General features: G+C 42.5%; 1 protein-coding gene across 27 annotated transcripts in view; it reads right to left on the bottom strand.

Annotated features, from left to right (window-relative positions):
- The window catches only part of LOC121321694 (actin-binding LIM protein 1-like), a 94,198-nt gene that overhangs the window by 32,030 nt on the left and 41,757 nt on the right, over nt 1–20,411 (bottom strand). For all 27 annotated transcript variants that reach the window (XM_041260699.1, XM_041260721.1, XM_041260712.1 and 24 more), the window contains exons 3-6: nt 14,616–14,799; nt 7,989–8,098; nt 6,461–6,587; nt 4,606–4,699 (exon numbers count right to left, since the gene is read on the bottom strand). In XM_041260699.1, coding sequence (XP_041116633.1) covers nt 4,606–4,699; nt 6,461–6,587; nt 7,989–8,098; nt 14,616–14,799 — 515 coding nt within the window. The remainder of the gene's footprint in view (nt 1–4,605; nt 4,700–6,460; nt 6,588–7,988; nt 8,099–14,615; nt 14,800–20,411) is intronic.

Raw genomic sequence — 20,411 nt, 5'->3', positions numbered from 1 at the left:
CAGGCATTATTGCATAACTTCCAATTAGGCTGTGCTGCACTGGTGGGAGATCCATTACCAAGGTGGATAATGTGTTGCACAGCACTGCACAGTATGGAACAGCCCTATTAAACCATACTATGGCACTATTGCATTAATGACATTCTAAGCAATGTTTGGGGTTCTGACAGATGAAGAGTGGGGACAGCTCACAGGAGTGCGATTCACTCCTGCTTTTTTCTGTGAATATCCCGTGCATCTCAGCCTTTGAAATGATACAATGGTGCTGTATTTCCACGGAGGAGCTTATTGAAATAACGGCAGTTAAGCTCACAGTATTTTAAAATCACCCTGTCATTTCTGAAAAAGCTACTGTTACAAACACAGCAGCCATCAATCTTCCCCACTGTTAGAAAGATTGTTCACTAATGTTTCTGTTAGCTCATCTGCCTGTTGGATAAACTCAGTATTTCATTTCACACAAAATCTCAAGACAGCCACAAAAATAATATTAATAATATACACTCCTCGTTAGGTACTTGTGCTATGTACAAATCTAACATATTTACATTAAAAAAACCCTGCCTTGTAAAATGTATTTTAGGTTTTGCACATATGTATGTTCTCGGTTACATTATTTTTGGCACAGCTTAGCATGAAGCTCATTGCAAAAATATTTCCTTATCATGCAGTAAACATTAAAAACATGTAAATGAAAACAGTTTAATATTTAAAAACTACAAAAACCTATATTTGTGCTTAAGTGTGCAATACTATATTTTGCAGTAACATACAAAACAAAAAAGGGTAGCTGTACATTTATAAAATATGAACTACATATGAACTACAAGCAATTTATTTTAATCAAATTGCAAGATGCCAAATAAACTGCTGTGAGTATTTTTTTAAAAGGCGACAATCGATGAATACAAAACTGTTTGAGATATGTAGTCGCACCCATACAAAACCACACATATAAAAACCTTGATAATGCCTTACCTTATTCCAGGCTTGGAGGGCTTCAACTCTTTTCAGTGACTAATCAGACAAGATGAGCGTCTGCAAATCCAGTTAACTCACAAAAAATCTGCCTCGACCTGTCCCACTCCACACAGTCAGAGCACTCTCTAGCCTGTCTTCACTGTCAAGCCCTGCTTGAATGCTTCTGCCTCTCAGCAGAATAAAAGTAAAACACTGCCTTCCAAACCAGTAATAAAAGGGCTTTCCCACCTAGTCAGGAATAACATGTTGCCGTCCCCACCAGACTAGTCCACTGTTAAAATGAAGGGGGTGGCACTAAAGAAACAAGGGAAGGTGCTCAAGCACAATAATGTTTCTGTTCTACTGTAGGAATGGAATGACACCTTAAAGGCAGGTAAGTAAAAATATGATTCTTTATGGTGAAATTGATAACAGTGTGCAACAGAAAGCATGTCTATTCTCATTCAGTTTGGATAATTTAAAATTAATATATCATTCTCGCTTGCACGAAATCACTGGAGACTGAAGAGTAAAATTCCGGTTCTTGATTGCCCCAATTACAGCCTTCTTGATTTGAAATGTGGATAGAGTTGAATGACGCAAATCAAAGCATGCTGAAAAAAGGGGCGTATTTTTGTATTGTTTTACTGCCCCAAGTTACTGAATCTGATTTTACTAACCAGTACCTCAGCTTACCCTTGCATGTACTATTTGCAGCAAGAAACAGATCATGTTCAGCAGGTAGATCATTGTAATACTACCTGACAGACTGATGTCACCTGTTTGGAATCCCAGAACACGCTACAGCATTATGCAGTACACTGTGTTTGTCCATAGCACCAGGTAGGTGTATGCAGGGTGCTGTGATGTAACCAATGAGGTAAAATCTCAATGAATGTAAAAAAATATATATGCTACAGTCAATAGACTGTTGCTGTCAGTGTACAGTAGCTGATAACCTGTGCAGTGTTTCTATAAACAAGTACGGTGCCCATCAAGAAGCCATTACATGAGTCTTCTACATACACCGCTGCTCCTCACCCCGAGCTGCCATCTGTTTGTCATGAACATCTCCTAGCATGCCAAGGCCCTGCTGCTTCCCCAGGTCCCCAGCTTGCAGACCTGACTGAGACATTGCTTTCTAGAGGATTCAGTGTCTTACACAGTCGTTTCCTGTTTAGCCTGTTTAAAGGAAGCCCCTCTGTTGAACTGGCAGGGACTACAGTCAACTTTCCACTGAGTCGTTACCACAGGCTCCAACCCTGCCAGAGAGCCGAGGTGCTGCCTGAACAATGCATTGATTAAGCAACGTATACATGACCTTGTCAACCGAGACACGAGAACAAAAGTCTTTCTTAGTGCTGTTTATAAAAGGTCTGTCTTGCAAGAGTATGGCCCATTAAACATGCACAGTAATGCGTTACATGCATACAATTATGAACTAAGCTCTGCTTTGCACTGACACAGTACAAATAATAACAATATCACATAGCTATGGAAAACACAGTCCTTTTTTTGACTTGGCTTCAATGGATATAAATGCACCTGGCAGACAGAACCCATTAACTGAGTATAAAAAATGATACCACCTACATGCACAAAATCAAAAAATCTCACTTCTCAGGTAGAGATGGCAGGGGACTAGAATGTGCAAGCTGGGATGATAAACAGACGGCAGATTCCACTGTTTCCAATGCAACAATACCCCTCCCCCAGACTGCCTTCACAAGCAGTGACCGAGACTGTCATCATTGTCAACATTCCAACAAAAACAAAATACATCCTTAAACTCTTACATGTGCAGAGGAAGCAAAGCCATTTCCTAGAGGTTTCTCGGCAGTTGGCCAAGTTTATCTAAAGTTAATTACAGGTTCACATAGGATGCTGTTTGTTTATTTTCAAACATGAACTCATTTAATACAAAGTACACGTTTTTGCACAGCGCAGGATTGTCTTGATAGTTCCTAAATCCTCACTTTACGATATTAAAAAGCAGAAGGTCCTCTTTTCACCATTTCAGAGACTTTTCTTCTGTTGCCACAAACACTTGTACTGTAAGTTTATTTGTTGTGGTAGAACTGATATTAGGTGTAAATTTACAACTTGCACAGTCCTCATAACTAGCATGTTAGTCATGTGTCTACCAAATGGCTGAGTATGTTCGTTTGTGGCATTTTACTACATTGTCATATGGCAGCTGCCTCACGCCTTTAGAACACTGCCTGTGTTCTTCTCTGTAAAATGGAAAAAGAGATTATATTATTAAGATGTGGAAGTTCCATTTCTACAGTCTGTCTGCCTGTTCCCCACATTATCTATGGCTGTAGCAGGGCGATTGCCCTGCACATGGGGAAATTAGTGTTGGTGTAAATTATATGTGGAAACAGGTTTGTTTTGTGTGCTTTTTGGAGTTGTTAAGTTTGATTAAAAATTTACAGACAGGCGCTGTGTTGAGACTTACTTCCTGCTGGTTTGGTTGAGAGGAAGGGCAGTGAATGATTGGCTGTACTGGTCCTCAATCAGCAGATGGGAAGTTCTCGACTGCGTGTCCGTCAGCATAAAACATCCGATGGGGTTCGTTCTAGATGCTACCCACAGGGGCGCTGTGCACACTGAGGAGGAGAGTGTCTGCTCTGCAGGAATTACAGCTACACAACCCTTACACTGCAACACAGTACTTGTGAAAGCAGTGCCGAGCCAAGGCCGTATGAAGAAGCAGGAGTCATCGTAAGAATACCGGCTCATAAGTAGGTTAGTTTAGGGGATAGTGATCCCATGTAATGTATAGCGAGGGTTATGTAGTGTAGCTGGTTCCTGGAGCTGGCTAGCGCTCGCCCTGTGTGGCACCTTTTATTTGTAGATTTTGTACTGTGTTTTGTTTTGCCTTTAGTACAGTTTTCTGTATGTGTCCTCTGTGTGTTACCATCGCTGGTAGGGTCACATGACCAGTTTGTTTACTATTTGTGGAGAATAAATCCTGTGCGCCTGAGCGGCGTTTCAGCTCCAACTCCCATGTCTCTCTGTCTTGGCTATCAGCGGTTACCCAATCACGTGACACAAGTACCTTGTCACAACAGCCTATAGCTTTCTGGTCTCAGTGGGGTGGTACTAAGAACTGTGACGAATGCTCTGTACTAAGAGGCAGGGGACTGAACTGCAAACTCTGACACTTTGTTCCAACTAAACTTGCCTTCTGCTAACGGACCACCCCACCTGCATACTTATATCTTGTCCCAGTGTGCACTATGTATGACACAGGACAAATTACACTGACAAAATGCAAGGCTTAGGGAATACCAATCCGAATGTAAAAGTGTACGCTCTGTCTTTCCCAGTACAAATCCGTGCAGGGACAGCTGCTTCCAATCTGAAGATGAAGTGGCTTGGACAGGGTTAGGGGTTCCAATATAATGGATAGGGTTAAGGGTAAGGTTAGGGCCTTCTCACTAAAATGTGGAGGTACTTTGTGGCAGGAAAGTGAGGTTGTTACAGATCAACAGGTTCTGCATCATGCATCGCTGACCCCACCCACCCCAGCATGTAACAAGAACACAACCAAACAGCTGGCATCCTTTACCAGAGCAGTCTAGTCTGACTGGTAATGTATTTAGAAAGACTGGGCTGGCTGGTGAACCCTGTTCTTACCTCGAGGACTTTCCCAGTGATGAACTGATGACAGGCCTCACACTTCACTCCAAAGTGAATCTGAAAATCCTTTTCACAGTAGGGAGCTTCATCCCTGAGGACAGCAATACAATAGAGTTCAGAGGGTGAATGCACAGCTACAATATCATGTTTAAAACATGTTCACACACCTAAAAGCACTGCACATCACGCTTACTGCTGTATCATTATTGCGTGTTTAATTGGCTTTGGGAAAGTTTGTATTGTGTGCTCAAGTCATGATAGGAAATACTTATGCTACCTGATACTGTATAATTGCAAAAACAGGTTAAGGGTAAACATAAAAAGAATCCCTTCCATATCAGCTTAGATAATCATGTTGGAACTGTACTTGCACGCTTGCACCACCTGTTAGATCACATCAGTATATACCTGTATATATATACTTGTCAAGACCAAGCCATGATAGTTTTAGTTTCATTCACCCCCTTTCTAGGTCCCAGGTGGAATAAAAGACAATGCTATGAAATGATGGAATTTAGGACTGTGGAGGTAGATCATACTGGTGAATTCCTTGATGTAAATTATGCCTGCAATTCAATGCTATGGTTGAATTGGTTATAGTAGCTAACTAAAACAACTCCATAAATCGTATCTGTCATGCAAGTCCATTTGTTATATAGGTCTCTATAGATGTGCAGTTTTGTAAGAAACACAAGTTATAGCACCATGTATTTTTACATTTTACAAAATAGCCACTAATGAAACGATAGCTAGCAGCTGTAAGCCTCATAAATTTCACAGCTATCCAACACTCCCTGCAGATCCTCAGAGACACCAACACTCCCTGTACACTCCCTGCAGCTCCTCATAGAGCAACACTCCCTGTACACTCCCTGTACACTCCCTGCAGCTCCTCATAGAGCAACACTCCCTGTACACTCCCTGTACACTCCCTGCAGATCCTCATAGAGCAACACTCCCTGTACACTCCCTGCAGATCCTCTTAGAGCAACACTCCTTGAACACTCCCTACAGAACCTTATTGAGCAACACTCCCTGGACGCTCCTTACATAACCTCATAGAGCAACACTCCCTGGACACTCCCTACAGAACCTCATAAAGCAACACTCCCTGGACACTCCCTATAGAACCTCATAGAGCAACACTCCCTGTACACTCCCTACAGAACCTCATAGAGCTACACTCCCTGTACACTCCCTACAGAATCTTATAGAGCAACACTCCCTGTACACTCTCTGCAGATCCTCATAGAGCAACACTCCATGTACACTCCCTACAGAACCTTATAGAGCAACACTCCCTGTACACTCCCTACAAATCCTCATAGAGCAACACTCCCTGACACTCCCTACAGAAACTCATAGAGCAACACTCCCTGTACACTCCCTGCAGAACCTCATAGAACAACACTCCATGTACACTCTCTACAGAACCTTATAGAGCAACACTCCCTGTACACTCCCTATAAATCCTCATAGAGCAACACTCCCTGACACTCCCTACATAAACTCATAGAGCAACACTCCATGTACACTCTCTACAGAACCTTATAGAGCAACACTCCCTACACACTCCCTGCAGATCCTCATAGAGCAACACTCCATGTACACTCCCTACAGAACCTTATAGAGCAACACTCCCTGACACTCCCTACAGAACCTCATAGAGCAACACTCCCTGCAGATCCCCATAGAGCAACACTCCATGTACACTCCCTACAGAACCTCATAGAGCAACACTCCCTGACACTCCCTGCAGAACCTCATAGAGCAACACTCCCTGTACACTCCCTGCAGAACGTCATAGACACCAACACTCCCTGTAAACTCGCTGGAAGGACAGGATACTCACTTGCTGATATACTCTCCAGTCAGGACCTTCCCGCATGCCTTGCATTTGAAGCAGCCCAGATGCCACTGCCGTTCGAGAGCCAGCAGAGCCTGGCCATCCTTGATATCTCTACCGCAGCCAGCACAATCTGAAAACACAACAGCACGAAACATTCAAGATCTCAACAGCTCACTAGAAGCACATTAGCATTGACATTGAATACTTCTACATACTGCTATATATGTAGCTCTGTGAAGTATGAGACAGATAGGGGATATTATTTACTTTACCTTTTAAAATGCAAATAAATTATGCAAAAGTTATGCAATTTGGAAATTGGCTGTTTTATTTTTTTTAAGACGCATAGTGTCAAATTATTGTTATCCGCCAACCCTAAAGGTTTTTAAAATTAACATGGAATCCAAATAAATAAAAAGCAAAAAAAAAATTAGATTCCATGGCCACATGTTGGTGTTCGCATTTTTTAAACAAAAAAGAAACTATGTAATAGTTAATAATTTATAACTTTTGAATGTTCCGGAAAGTATTCCTAGGGAAACACTCATCAGTTGCAGGTAAGGAAGGGAAGTACGTGAGGTCAAGTTGATGCTGAGTTCGGTTAACTTGGGAGACGCAGCTTCCTTTGCACCTCTGACACTTTGTTTTTGAAAAAAATAACACTAGGTGGCAGTACATATTAATAATCCATACTTGTAATAGAAATATCAAGCAAATAACAGTTTAGTCATCAATAGTAACAGCTGTAAAAAAATATATACTGATTAAAAACCAAATACACTTCCAAATACAGTATTGATGCGGCTTTACATAAAGATGACTAAGCCTTTTAATCAGGATGCAACATAAAATCAATCATAGCTACAAACTGCAGTAGTGTAGGCCAGGGATTCTGTAGCAAATATGATATTTAATTACATTTACGAAGGTTGCAGTATAGAACAACTTAAAATAAAACCGATTTTTATGTTTTATTTATGTTATCCTGCCACCCTAAAAGGTTTTAAATTTAACATGGACTCCAATAAAAGCAAAAAAAAATTAATCCAGGCACATGTGTTTTCCATTTAAACAAAAGAAACATGTATAATTTATAACTTTGAATGTTCCTGAAGTATTCCTAGGGATACACTCCATCAGTTGAGTGAGGTCAAGTTGGCTGAGGTGGTAGACGCAGCTTTGAAAGCATGACGAGGAGGCTAAACTGGGTCTAGATGAAGCTCGTAATGAAGCCCTTGAGATAACCACGCATTAATCCACTGCCACAGAACAGAGCAACAGAGTTTCATTTTATTACGCAGCAATGAAAGAAGTGCACTCGTCTCTCACACCAAAAAATAAAAAAACATCCTACAAACATCCTTACAGCAGTCTTCCTGTACAAATCCCATGCTGTGGTTCCGGCTTCATTTACGCTGCAATAATCCGCTGCCCTAACAGGACACAACCGCTCACTAATGCAAGCTTTTCAACAAACTGTTTGTATTGTGTGTCATACCTGCTGTAAAACAATGAGAAGACCAGAACTTACTGCTGGAGCTGCTGATATCTTTGGGACTGGGAGACATCGGCTGTACGCAGAGCTGACAAAGACAGTCTTTCCCATTAAAGGTGACTCGGTCTCCTGCTGGAAATGGGCGTCTACAAGAAAAATGCAAGGCTTAAGGTTATTCCTTATAATATAAGTCTTCTCTCAATAAAATCAATACCAGTATAGAAGAAAAAAAAAACATCCTGCCAAAACACTTTCAAGCTCTTTGGTGGCAATGACAAACATAATTGGAAAGTGTTCAAACCCAAACTGAAATGCAGTTTGGTAGGAAATGTATTCAGGGCTGCTGCAGTCCTAGATCCAGCAATCAGAAACAGTCATCCAGCGAAGGTTCAGCTCTGAACCTGGTTTCTTCACAGTTGTGTTATGTCATAAAACTGTCAAAACTAGATAACCAGTCAACAGCAGTTCCTGGTTTGAAAAAGAAAAATCACAAGTAGAGTACAAGCCCCCTGGTTCTATAGTCTCTGTGATCATTGCAGTTCTGAATATTGCTGTGCACGCTGTGCACTGTGTGTGAATGTGATCATTGCAGTTCTGAATATTGCTGTGCAGGCTGTGCACTGTGTGTGAATGTGATCATTGCAGTTCTGAATATTGCTGTGCAGGCTGTGCTGCTGTGTGTGAATGTGATCATTGCAGTTCTGAATATTGCTGTGCAGGCTGTGCTGCTGTGTGTGAATGTGATCATGCAGTTCTGAATCTGTGCATTGCTGCTGTGTGTGAATGTGATCAGTTCTGAATATTGCTGTGCAGGCTGTGCTGTGCTGTGTGCTGTGAATGTGATCATTGCAGTTCTGAATATTGCTGTGCAGGCTGTGCTGCTGTGGGTGAATGTGATCATTGCAGTTCTGAATATTGCTGTGCAGGCTGTGCTGCTGTGGGTGAATGTGATCATTGCAGTTCTGAATATTGCTGTGCAGGCTGTGCTGCTGTGGGTGAATGTGATCATTGCAGTTCTGAATATTGCTGTGCAGGCTGTGCTGCTGTGGGTGAATGTGATCATTGCAGTTCTGAATATTGCTGTGCAGGCTGTGCTGCTGTGTGTGAATGTGATCATTGCAGTTCTGAATATTGCTGTGCATTGCAGCTGTGCTGTGCAGGCTGTGCGCTGTGTGTGAATGTGATCATTGCAGTTCTGAATATTGCTGTGCAGGCTGTGCACTGTGTGTGAATGTGATCATTGCAGTTCTGAATATTGCTGTGCAGGCTGTGCTCTGTGTGTGAATGTGATCATTGCAGTTCTGAATATTGCTGTGCAGGCTGTGCTGCTGTGTGTGAATGTGATCATTGCAGTTCTGAATATTGCTGTGCAGGCTGTGCTGCTGTGGGTGAATGTGATCATTGCAGTTCTGAATATTGCTGTGCAGGCTGTGCACTGTGTGTGAATGTGATCATTGCAGTTCTGAATATTGCTGTGCAGGCTGTGCTGCTGTGGGTGAATGTGATCATTGCAGTTCTGAATATTGCTGTGCAGGCTGTGCTGCTGTGGGTGAATGTGATCATTGCAGTTCTGAATATTGCTGTGCAGGCTGTGCTGCTGTGTGTGAATGTGATCATTGCAGTTCTGAATATTGCTGTGCAGGCTGTGCTGCTGTGGGTGAATGTGATCATTGCAGTTCTGAATATTGCTGTGCAGGCTGTGCTGCTGTGGGTGAATGTGATCATTGCAGTTCTGAATATTGCTGTGCAGGCTGTGCTGCTGTGGGTGAATGTGATCATTGCAGTTCTGAATATTGCTGTGCAGGCTGTGCTGCTGTGGGTGAATGTGATCATTGCAGTTCTGAATATTGCTGTGCAGGCTGTGCTGCTGTGGGTGAATGTGATCATTGCAGTTCTGAATATTGCTGTGCAGGCTGTGCTGCTGTGGGTGAATGTGATCATTGCAGTTCTGAATATTGCTGTGCAGGCTGTGCTGCTGTGGGTGAATGTGATCATTGCAGTTCTGAATATTGCTGTGCAGGCTGTGCTGCTGTGGGTGAATGTGATCATTGCAGTTCTGAATATTGCTGTGCAGGCTGTGCTGCTGTGGGTGAATGTGATCATTGCAGTTCTGAATATTGCTGTGCAGGCTGTGCTGCTGTGGGTGAATGTGATCATTGCAGTTCTGAATATTGCTGTGCAGGCTGTGCTGCTGTGGGTGAATGTGATCATTGCAGTTCTGAATATTGCTGTGCAGGCTGTGCTGCTGTGTGTGAATGTGATCATTGCAGTTCTGAATATTGCTGTGCAGGCTGTGCTGCTGTGGGTGAATGTGATCATTGCAGTTCTGAATATTGCTGTGCAGGCTGTGCTGCTGTGGGTGAATGTGATCATTGCAGTTCTGAATATTGCTGTGCAGGCTGTGCTGCTGTGGGTGAATGTGATCATTGCAGTTCTGAATATTGCTGTGCAGGCTGTGCTGCTGTGGGTGAATGTGATCATTGCAGTTCTGAATATTGCTGTGCAGGCTGTGCTGCTGTGTGTGAATGTGATCATTGCAGTTCTGAATATTGCTGTGCAGGCTGTGCACTGTGTGTGAATGTGATCATTGCAGTTCTGAATATTGCTGTGCAGGCTGTGCACTGTGGGTGAATGTGATCATTGCAGTTCTGAATATTGCTGTGCAGGCTGTGCTGCTGTGTGTGAATGTGATCATTGCAGTTCTGAATATTGCTGTGCAGGCTGTGCTGCTGTGGGTGAATGTGATCATTGCAGTTCTGAATATTGCTGTGCAGGCTGTGCTGCTGTGTGTGAATGTGATCATTGCAGTTCTGAATATTGCTGTGCAGGCTGTGCTGCTGTGGGTGAATGTGATCATTGCAGTTCTGAATATTGCTGTGCAGGCTGTGCTGCTGTGTGTGAATGTGATCATTGCAGTTCTGAATATTGCTGTGCAGGCTGTGCTCTGTGGGTGAATGTGATCATTGCAGTTCTGAATATTGCTGTGCAGGCTGTGCTGCTGTGTGTGAATGTGATCATTGCAGTTCTGAATATTGCTGCTGTGCATTGCAGGCTGTGCTGCTGTGGGTGAATGTGATCATTGCAGTTCTGAATATTGCTGTGCAGGCTGTGCTGCTGTGGCTGTGAATGTGATCATTGCAGTTCTGAATATTGCTGTGCAGGCTGTGCTGCTGTGGGTGAATGTGATCATTGCAGTTCTGAATATTGCTGTGCAGGCTGTGCACTGTGTGTGAATGTGATCATTGCAGTTCTGAATATTGCTGTGCAGGCTGTGCTGCTGTGGGTGAATGTGATCATTGCAGTTCTGAATATTGCTGTGCAGGCTGTGCTGCTGTGGGTGAATGTGATCATTGCAGTTCTGAATATTGCTGTGCAGGCTGTGCTGCTGTGGGTGAATGTGATCATTGCAGTTCTGAATATTGCTGTGCAGGCTGTGCTGCTGTGGGTGAATGTGATCATTGCAGTTCTGAATATTGCTGTGCAGGCTGTGCACTGTGTGTGAATGTGATCATTGCAGTTCTGAATATTGCTGTGCAGGCTGTGCTGCTGTGGGTGAATGTGATCATTGCAGTTCTGAATATTGCTGTGCAGGCTGTGCTGCTGTGGGTGAATGTGATCATTGCAGTTCTGAATATTGCTGTGCAGGCTGTGCTGCTGTGGGTGAATGTGATCATTGCAGTTCTGAATATTGCTGTGCAGGCTGTGCTGCTGTGGGTGAATGTGATCATTGCAGTTCTGAATATTGCTGTGCAGGCTGTGCTGCTGTGGGTGAATGTGATCATTGCAGTTCTGAATATTGCTGTGCAGGCTGTGCTGCTGTGGGTGAATGTGATCATTGCAGTTCTGAATATTGCTGTGCAGGCTGTGCTGCTGTGGGTGAATGTGATCATTGCAGTTCTGAATATTGCTGTGCAGGCTGTGCTGCTGTGGGTGAATGTGATCATTGCAGTTCTGAATATTGCTGTGCAGGCTGTGCTGCTGTGGGTGAATGTGATCATTGCAGTTCTGAATATTGCTGTGCAGGCTGTGCTGCTGTGTGTGAATGTGATCATTGCAGTTCTGAATATTGCTGTGCAGGCTGTGCACTGTGGGTGAATGTGATCATTGCAGTTCTGAATATTGCTGTGCAGGCTGTGCTGCTGTGTGTGAATGTGATCATTGCAGTTCTGAATATTGCTGTGCAGGCTGTGCTGCTGTGGGTGAATGTGATCATTGCAGTTCTGAATATTGCTGTGCAGGCTGTGCTGCTGTGGGTGAATGTGATCATTGCAGTTCTGAATATTGCTGTGCAGGCTGTGCTGCTGTGTGTGAATGTGATCATTGCAGTTCTGAATATTGCTGTGCAGGCTGTGCTGCTGTGGGTGAATGTGATCATTGCAGTTCTGAATATTGCTGTGCAGGCTGTGCTCTGTGTGTGAATGTGATCATTGCAGTTCTGAATATTGCTGTGCAGGCTGTGCACTGTGTGTGAATGTGATCATTGCAGTTCTGAATATTGCTGTGCAGGCTGTGCTGCTGTGGGTGAATGTGATCATTGCAGTTCTGAATATTGCTGTGCAGGCTGTGCTGCTGTGGGTGAATGTGATCATTGCAGTTCTGAATATTGCTGTGCAGGCTGTGCTGCTGTGGGTGAATGTGATCATTGCAGTTCTGAATATTGCTGTGCAGGCTGTGCTGCTGTGGGTGAATGTGATCATTGCAGTTCTGAATATTGCTGTGCAGGCTGTGCACTGTGGGTGAATGTGATCATTGCAGTTCTGAATATTGCTGTGCAGGCTGTGCTGCTGTGTGTGAATGTGATCATTGCAGTTCTGAATATTGCTGTGCAGGCTGTGCAGTGCAGGCTGTGTGTGAATGTGATCATTGCAGTTCTGAATATTGCTGTGCAGGCTGTGCACTGTGTGTGAATGTGATCATTGCAGTTCTGAATATTGCTGTGCAGGCTGTGCACTGTGTGTGAATGTGATCATTGCAGTTCTGAATATTGCTGTGCAGGCTGTGCTGCTGTGGGTGAATGTGATCATTGCAGTTCTGAATATTGCTGTGCAGGCTGTGCTGCTGTGGGTGAATGTGATCATTGCAGTTCTGAATATTGCTGTGCAGGCTGTGCACTGTGTGTGAATGTGATCATTGCAGTTCTGAATATTGCTGTGCAGGCTGTGCTGCTGTGTGTGAATGTGATCATTGCAGTTCTGAATATTGCTGTGCAGGCTGTGCTGCTGTGGGTGAATGTGATCATTGCAGTTCTGAATATTGCTGTGCAGGCTGTGCACTGTGTGTGAATGTGATCATTGCAGTTCTGAATATTGCTGTGCAGGCTGTGCTGCTGTGGGTGAATGTGATCATTGCAGTTCTGAATATTGCTGTGCAGGCTGTGCTGCTGTGGGTGAATGTGATCATTGCAGTTCTGAATATTGCTGTGCAGGCTGTGCTGCTGTGGGTGAATGTGATCATTGCAGTTCTGAATATTGCTGTGCAGGCTGTGCTGCTGTGGGTGAATGTGATCATTGCAGTTCTGAATATTGCTGTGCATGTGCTGTGCATTGCAGTTCTGAATGCTGTGCTGTGCTGTGTGGGTGAATGTGATCATTGCAGTTCTGAATATTGCTGTGCAGGCTGTGCTGCTGTGGGTGAATGTGATCATTGCAGTTCTGAATATTGCTGTGCAGGCTGTGCACTGTGTGTGAATGTGATCATTGCAGTTCTGAATATTGCTGTGCAGGCTGTGCACTGTGTGTGAATGTGATCATTGCAGTTCTGAATATTGCTGTGCAGGCTGTGCTGCTGTGGGTGAATGTGATCATTGCAGTTCTGAATATTGCTGTGCAGGCTGTGCACTGTGTGTGAATGTGATCATTGCAGTTCTGAATATTGCTGTGCAGGCTGTGCTGCTGTGGGTGAATGTGATCATTGCAGTTCTGAATATTGCTGTGCAGGCTGTGCACTGTGTGGTGAATGTGATCATGCAGTTCTGAATATTGCTGTGCATTGTGCAATGTTCTGAATATTGCTGTGCAGGCTGTGCACTGTGGGTGTGAATTGTGATCATTGCAGTTCTGAATATTGCTGTGCAGGCTGTGCACTGTGTGTGAATGTGATCATTGCAGTTCTGAATATTGCTGTGCAGGCTGTGACGCTGTGGCTGAAGTGTAAGACCTGTCTATGAGCTGCTGCCACCTGACAGTTGTTTGAGTTTTTTACACCCTTATTGAAGGTTCTGTGTTTAACTCCCCACCAGTTGTAATATCAACACATACACTGCACTCAGGAGCCACTTCTGGGTCTTGTTATATATTTTTGGAGAGCTGATGAGGATGACTGGATCATCTAATCTACTCTCAACCCCCAGGCTAGCAACATACAGTAAAATAATGTCATATGAAGCAATGTTTGAATCAGGGCTTCCCTCAAAAGAAAGCAGGTAACAATATTACCTTTACAATGGGTTAACTCTTTGATTCCCAAGCATTGCATTTCTTTTCTCCTTAAAAACAATATCCAATATATCTGACATTGAGAAAATAGTCATTAAACAGATATGGGAATATACCCTGGGCAGCAAAGGGTTAATGTTCAGTTCTCGCCAACAGATCATTTTTCTCTCATTCATAATTTGGGGTTCAATATAACTTTGTAATACAGACAGAATCACAAGTTTCTTACTTGCAGATGGTGCAAACGAAGCAGGTTGGATGGTAGGTCTTTCCCAGAGCAGTGACTACCTCTCCCTCTACGAAATCCCCACAGCCGTTACAGCGCGTCCCATGCAAGCGCTGGTAGTCCAGAGTGCAAAGATAGTCTCCGTTCTTCATAAAGAACCCACCCTGGGCAAGATCACAGCCACAGACTGGAAACGAGAAACAAAGACCCACTTTAATAGAACTTAGAGGAAGTAGAGTACAAAGGTTCACAAATCGTGGCTAATTCACATGAAAATGCAAACTAATAGCAGGCTGGTTAACGTATACTAGTGGCTCATGAGGTCAGTATACTAAGGCAGTGATCCTAGTTGCTCTAAGTGCCCTATCCACATCTCAGAAGTGATTGGTATTAGCCAGGGGAGCAAATTGACTGCCTATTATATACCAAGAGCTGCCCATTATCAGAAGGGTAGTTTGTGCGTTTTTTGGTTTACTGTTTTGCTCCCAGCAGACTTAAAATCACGCCCCCCCAACCTTTTTAATATAAGTAAACTTTTTAAAAGTATATTCCACAGAGTGGCACACACAGTGCTGTCATCGGACATCATCTGTGAAAGACAGAAAGTTTATATATTATATATATTAACCAGGTCGGGTAACTGTGTATGTCAAGGACTCAGTGCAGTGGTATCTCTGTTTATTCACAAACCATAAAAACATGTTTGTGCAAACCATCTGGAGGTGTAGCTTTCCTGGTACTCTGTCAAAGTTTTTTTTTTCTGTCAAATGTTTACTGTCTTCTGATTACATTTGTTAGTGAAACCGACACCATGCTAATGCAATATTCATGGTTGCATGTACTTTATTGATTCATAAGAGCAGCAGAGTCAAAGTGCTCCATTATTTTCTTCTACCTTAAATAAGTGGTAGCCAACGCTCTAAAATCCATTTCCTACTTTGTATCAGTTTTAGTTCCCCAGGGCTGCCAGATATTTATCGTTTCCTTTTTTTAATTCAATCTCTGCATGGTGTATACTGATAACAGTCAACACCAAATCTCCCATTTGTTCACAAAGATCAAATTAAATAATCAACTACCGCTGGGTCAGGAGGTTAAATTGGTGCAATTAAAGAATTTAGAAGAGCGCTGGAAGAAGCAGCTGGAAAGGCAGGGATAATTACGCTCACTCATCCTATACAGCACAAGGGGATAGAAGCGCCAAACAGATCATTAACATGATTCTTGCACAAAGGAAAATTGCACCCAACAGATTTACCAACCAGAAATAAACAACCAAGACATGTCACTTAATGATCATTCTTAAGCTATTTCTTATTTGTTTTACAATTAACTGGAGCAAAAGCTAAACATAACCAAATAAATCAGCCTCTCTAACATCATTAAATAATCGAGGTATACATTTTATAGAAAATGTTCTTGCTACAGAAGACATGCAGTTCATGCAGTAGCAATCAAAGTGCACAGCTCTACAAGTAAAACTGGCTTGTCTGTCTCATAAGCACTAGGCACACATGTTTGCAACAAACACAATTCAGTTTCCTCTTCATCTATGAATCTAAATGTTTTATTTTCTAGCCTGCTCCAATCCCACTAGAGTATGCCAGGGGGCGTGTAATAAACTTGATGAAATAAACTTGATGCATACCCCTGGCTTGCAGCTTTAATGTTACCAAAGATCAAAGGCAATCAAAGGCTTGAGCAACGTGAAAGCGTCACAAAAATGAAATTACTGGAAAATGAAGGGCATGCATTTTCTTCAAAGGAATTTTCTCTCAATACATAACATACCCTGTGGGACCATAAAAATTCCCTTACAATGAACTTGAAACGACAAAAAAAACAACCCTGAATTGTGCTTAATTCCAATGTGTGATACTGTTTAACCTTTTCAGCCCTGGCGGGACCTTTATCACAGCTTAGCACAGTCTGTTAACACATGCCAACAGACATCACGCAGGAACCTCAGGGGACTTCGAGCTCCCAGTCTGAGCTGCTCTCAATCAATTAGTTATTTTTTAATTGTATGACTTAATTTCAACACAAATAATTCAGGACAGAAACAGGTCATGTTACCACAAGCAGAAATGTATAGAACTTTCTGCCACTACCAGACCACTTTTGATGGAAATTGTTATTAATTTAATGGAATTTTTCCAATTTTCTGTTGTTCCTAATGGTTAATTCTTACAGCTTCTCACTCGTTAATTACATAAAGAATTTTAAAAGTAACCAGTTAATAGCAAGTAAACCTGATGCTCAAAAGCAAATGTAAACAGTAACTACACAACCTAAATAAGCCATTTTAAATAGCTTGAGTATTGTAGACGCTTATTTATGAGAACACCATGAAACCCTTTAAATGCTTTTTACTATTTTTACAAAAACAGTTTATTCAGCAATCAGTTGATATGAAGCAAGAAAGTGATCCAGTGAGAATAAAGACTCAATAATCTGTGACCATCAAGCCATTTTCCGAAGTCAGAACCTGTATCTCTACTTACCAGAATGTATTCCCATGCTCTATCGACACACAGGTCCGCAAGATAAAATAACTGGGTTCCTCCCTTCACAATGGTTTTCATAGCACAGTATACTGTCATCTCAAATGTTATCCATAATTTTAAAAAAAATGTAGTGTGAATTGTAATGCTTTGTAATCCACCTGAGTGTGTGATCAATTCCCCCACTTTATATACATATCTTATTTATAAAGATTGGCTATTCACACATGGAGCAAACCACAGTGAGCTTCAGCATTTGTTATGCAGGCAACAGACTGTGACCAAATAGTCATCTGGACATTTCCCTTTACAGGCAGTGAAAAAACCAGCACAGGTCACAAGATCAGAAATTCAGTAAACACTTCCACAATGTATCATCATTATCAGAAGTGTTCTGTTCTTTCTAAATAATTCTATCATTGTCTGTTACTTTTCAAACTCATTTTATGATATGGCTGTTCCAATAGGACTGCATTTGTTTGGCTGCGAGGGATTACAGGGAAAGGTTAAAAACGCTCAAATTAATATAGTATTAAAACACATAGAGTAAGTACATTGTACACAGCAATGTGTAAGAGAGTTGCTGTGCACAGCAGTGTGTAAGAGAGCTGCTGTGCACAGTGAGTGAAGATGGCTATGGAAATAGTTCATCGTTATCCAATCCTCAAATCCCATATGAAAAAGCCTGGACTGCATACTGTTTCCAATATTACTAAAGTCTTCAGGAATACATTGCATAGTATACATAAGGGGAATAAAGTATTAACATCAGTACTCCAGAATACTATTGTTTTTCCCAACGGGATGCTATGACACGCCTCCAGCACAGCACAGCACTGTGAGGAGAGGCAGGGGTGAGGCAGCTGTAAGTGTCATCCAATCTACTACAACACAGCACTGTGAGGAGAGGCAGGGATGAGGCAGCTGCAAGTGTCATCCAATCTATTACAACACAGCACTGTGAGGAGAGGCAGGAATGAGGCAGCTGCAAGCGTCATCCAATCTACTACAGTACAATACCTGTCTATTTCAGCAGCAAGCAATATCCAAAGTTCAATTACTGTACAACCCCCCCCCCCCCCCCCCCCCCCCCCCCCCCCCCCCCCCCCCCCCCCCAAAAAAAAAAAAACCAAACCCCACAACTGGCCTGCCACCCCCTCTCTCAATCACACAGGAGCATGACCCTGGACAGGCCGACACGATCGCGATCTGCTGTTTCATTGAGAGTTTTAGTCTCCCACTGGCATCTCAACTCATGTGACAGGACAAGAGTGCAGTGCAATATAACACACACTTGACTGTGCTGAACCTGCTCTCCAGCATCTATAATGAGCCAAAACGGTTTGAAACAGGGTAATCTGTCTCTGTCTTGTTGGAAACTAAAATCCCGCTTTGGCCAGTGTAAAACAAACAGTTTGCTTGAGGTCTCGGCGCCCTCTTTCTCCATGCTTTGCTCATCAGTAAATGAGGGCACAGCTGAAGCGCAAATGTTCTGAGCAGGTGCTGGAACAAGCAGACATGGAGACTGAACTACAAGTCAGCAATGTCGGCACAGCTGAGAGGCCGCATGGGACACCTTGTGCTGAATCACAGCGATGGTTCAGGGAAGCTGAGCTCAGCCCATACGAGTGAGCCCCCAGGTAAGCGCAGCTATCCGTTTCTCCAAAGAACAGTACATGGCATGTTATTGCGATTAACATACTTATAATACTTACTGTCAGGAAGTCCCAGTTGCAGGATTTCCTGCTGATAAACATTATAAATGTTTCTCACCAATACTCAACTATTGTGCTTACATTTCCGTCTATTCAGCCCCTAGCCTTGCAATAAAGGAAAATGAATAATCTTTCAATCTAATTCATCAAAGAACACTTAAAATACATTGTGTGCATGCTGTTTTTTTTCTTTTATCAGTTTTTCTTTTCTGTATGGGACTTATAAATAAATGTAGCTTGTAATTTAATGAGTTAAGAAAAAATATGGGTAAAGCACACTAATAAAGCACAAACTATTAATTTATTTAGTGGCTTAAAAAAACATATTTTTAGAAATATAAGTAGTCAATTTTAGCATAATGGATCCAATAGTGACACATTTACACAAAGCCCCTTGAGACAGCCACTAATCATTGAATTGCAAATTCTTGTCAATTAAAAAAGGCAAGACTTGAGAGTCAATTACAAATTCTTCAGCATCCAAGTAGTTTCAAAACCTCCCATTAACCTGATGTCATGGTATGTCTATTGGAATTCCCCTTTAGGCAAAATCCATAGGGATGAGCAAAGAATTTCTGCCTGCATGGTCATGTGACTGGGACCCTTCTGTTTTGGTGACCCTTTTCAGTCTGGTGAGAGGGGTGTTCTACATCTCTTACTGTAAGGCTGTACTGTAAAGGGTCAAGTAAACAGGTGAAATGAATGAACGTACTGAGGAGCTAGGGAGCCTCAAGATGAAAAACCAAACAAAAGTGACGGCAGGTATTTATTTTGGGATAGATACAAAAATTATTCTTAGCTTGTCCAAATGATCTGACAGAAACCATGCCCTATCCTCCCCTAGCTTTGCTATAAAAATACCCATATTGTCCATCTTGCTAATTCCTGACCTCCACATGCATTCAGCCTTGTCAGTCCTTGTTAACTTAAATCCTCAGCTGCTGAGTGACTGTGATTCTTGGCATATCAGTGCCTCTACAGACCTCCCCTCCTCAGTGATAAGAAGCACTCTTTCTGTTTCCACAGCTCTATTGGCTCCTGAAGACTGGGCCATGAATAGAAACCACTTGGCTGCCAATGTGGCCGTATATTTATGGACCTACTAGCAAGATATGCCTCAGTGATTCGTCATGCTGTATTCATCAGAGGGCACTGTCCCAAGTGTTTTTTGTAAATTGCATGCATGGGTAAAAATTGCATGCAATTATACATCAATCAGATTGTCAGGGTTGTGAAGGTACTGGGAACTGAAGGCATTAAGCCAGGTACAGCTTTCCAGGAATGGCATCCATGAACTCCTAATCCCAGTGGATTTATATTGGTCCTCATAAACTGTTTACATTGTCTAGTAGCGAAACTTTCAGTACAATTTAAAAGCAGAGCAATAGACACAGAATACCACCTCTTGTCAAACCCATCACCTTGCTGTACCCCCATCAACAAGGACGGTTTAATGCACTGATTAAAAAAAACAGTGTGGTAACACTTTACATTAAGCATCTCTAATTAGTGTGTATTTACATAGTAGTTACATATGTAAAATGTTACCAACAGCGGTTTAAAAAATGAGAATAAACTAA

Source organism: Polyodon spathula, chromosome 10 (assembly GCF_017654505.1).
Source record: "Polyodon spathula isolate WHYD16114869_AA chromosome 10, ASM1765450v1, whole genome shotgun sequence".
In the NCBI taxonomy this organism is placed as follows: domain Eukaryota; kingdom Metazoa; phylum Chordata; class Actinopteri; order Acipenseriformes; family Polyodontidae; genus Polyodon; species Polyodon spathula.
The sequence above is the reverse complement of the archived record's forward strand: the minus strand, read 5'-3'. Positions and strand labels throughout refer to the sequence as shown.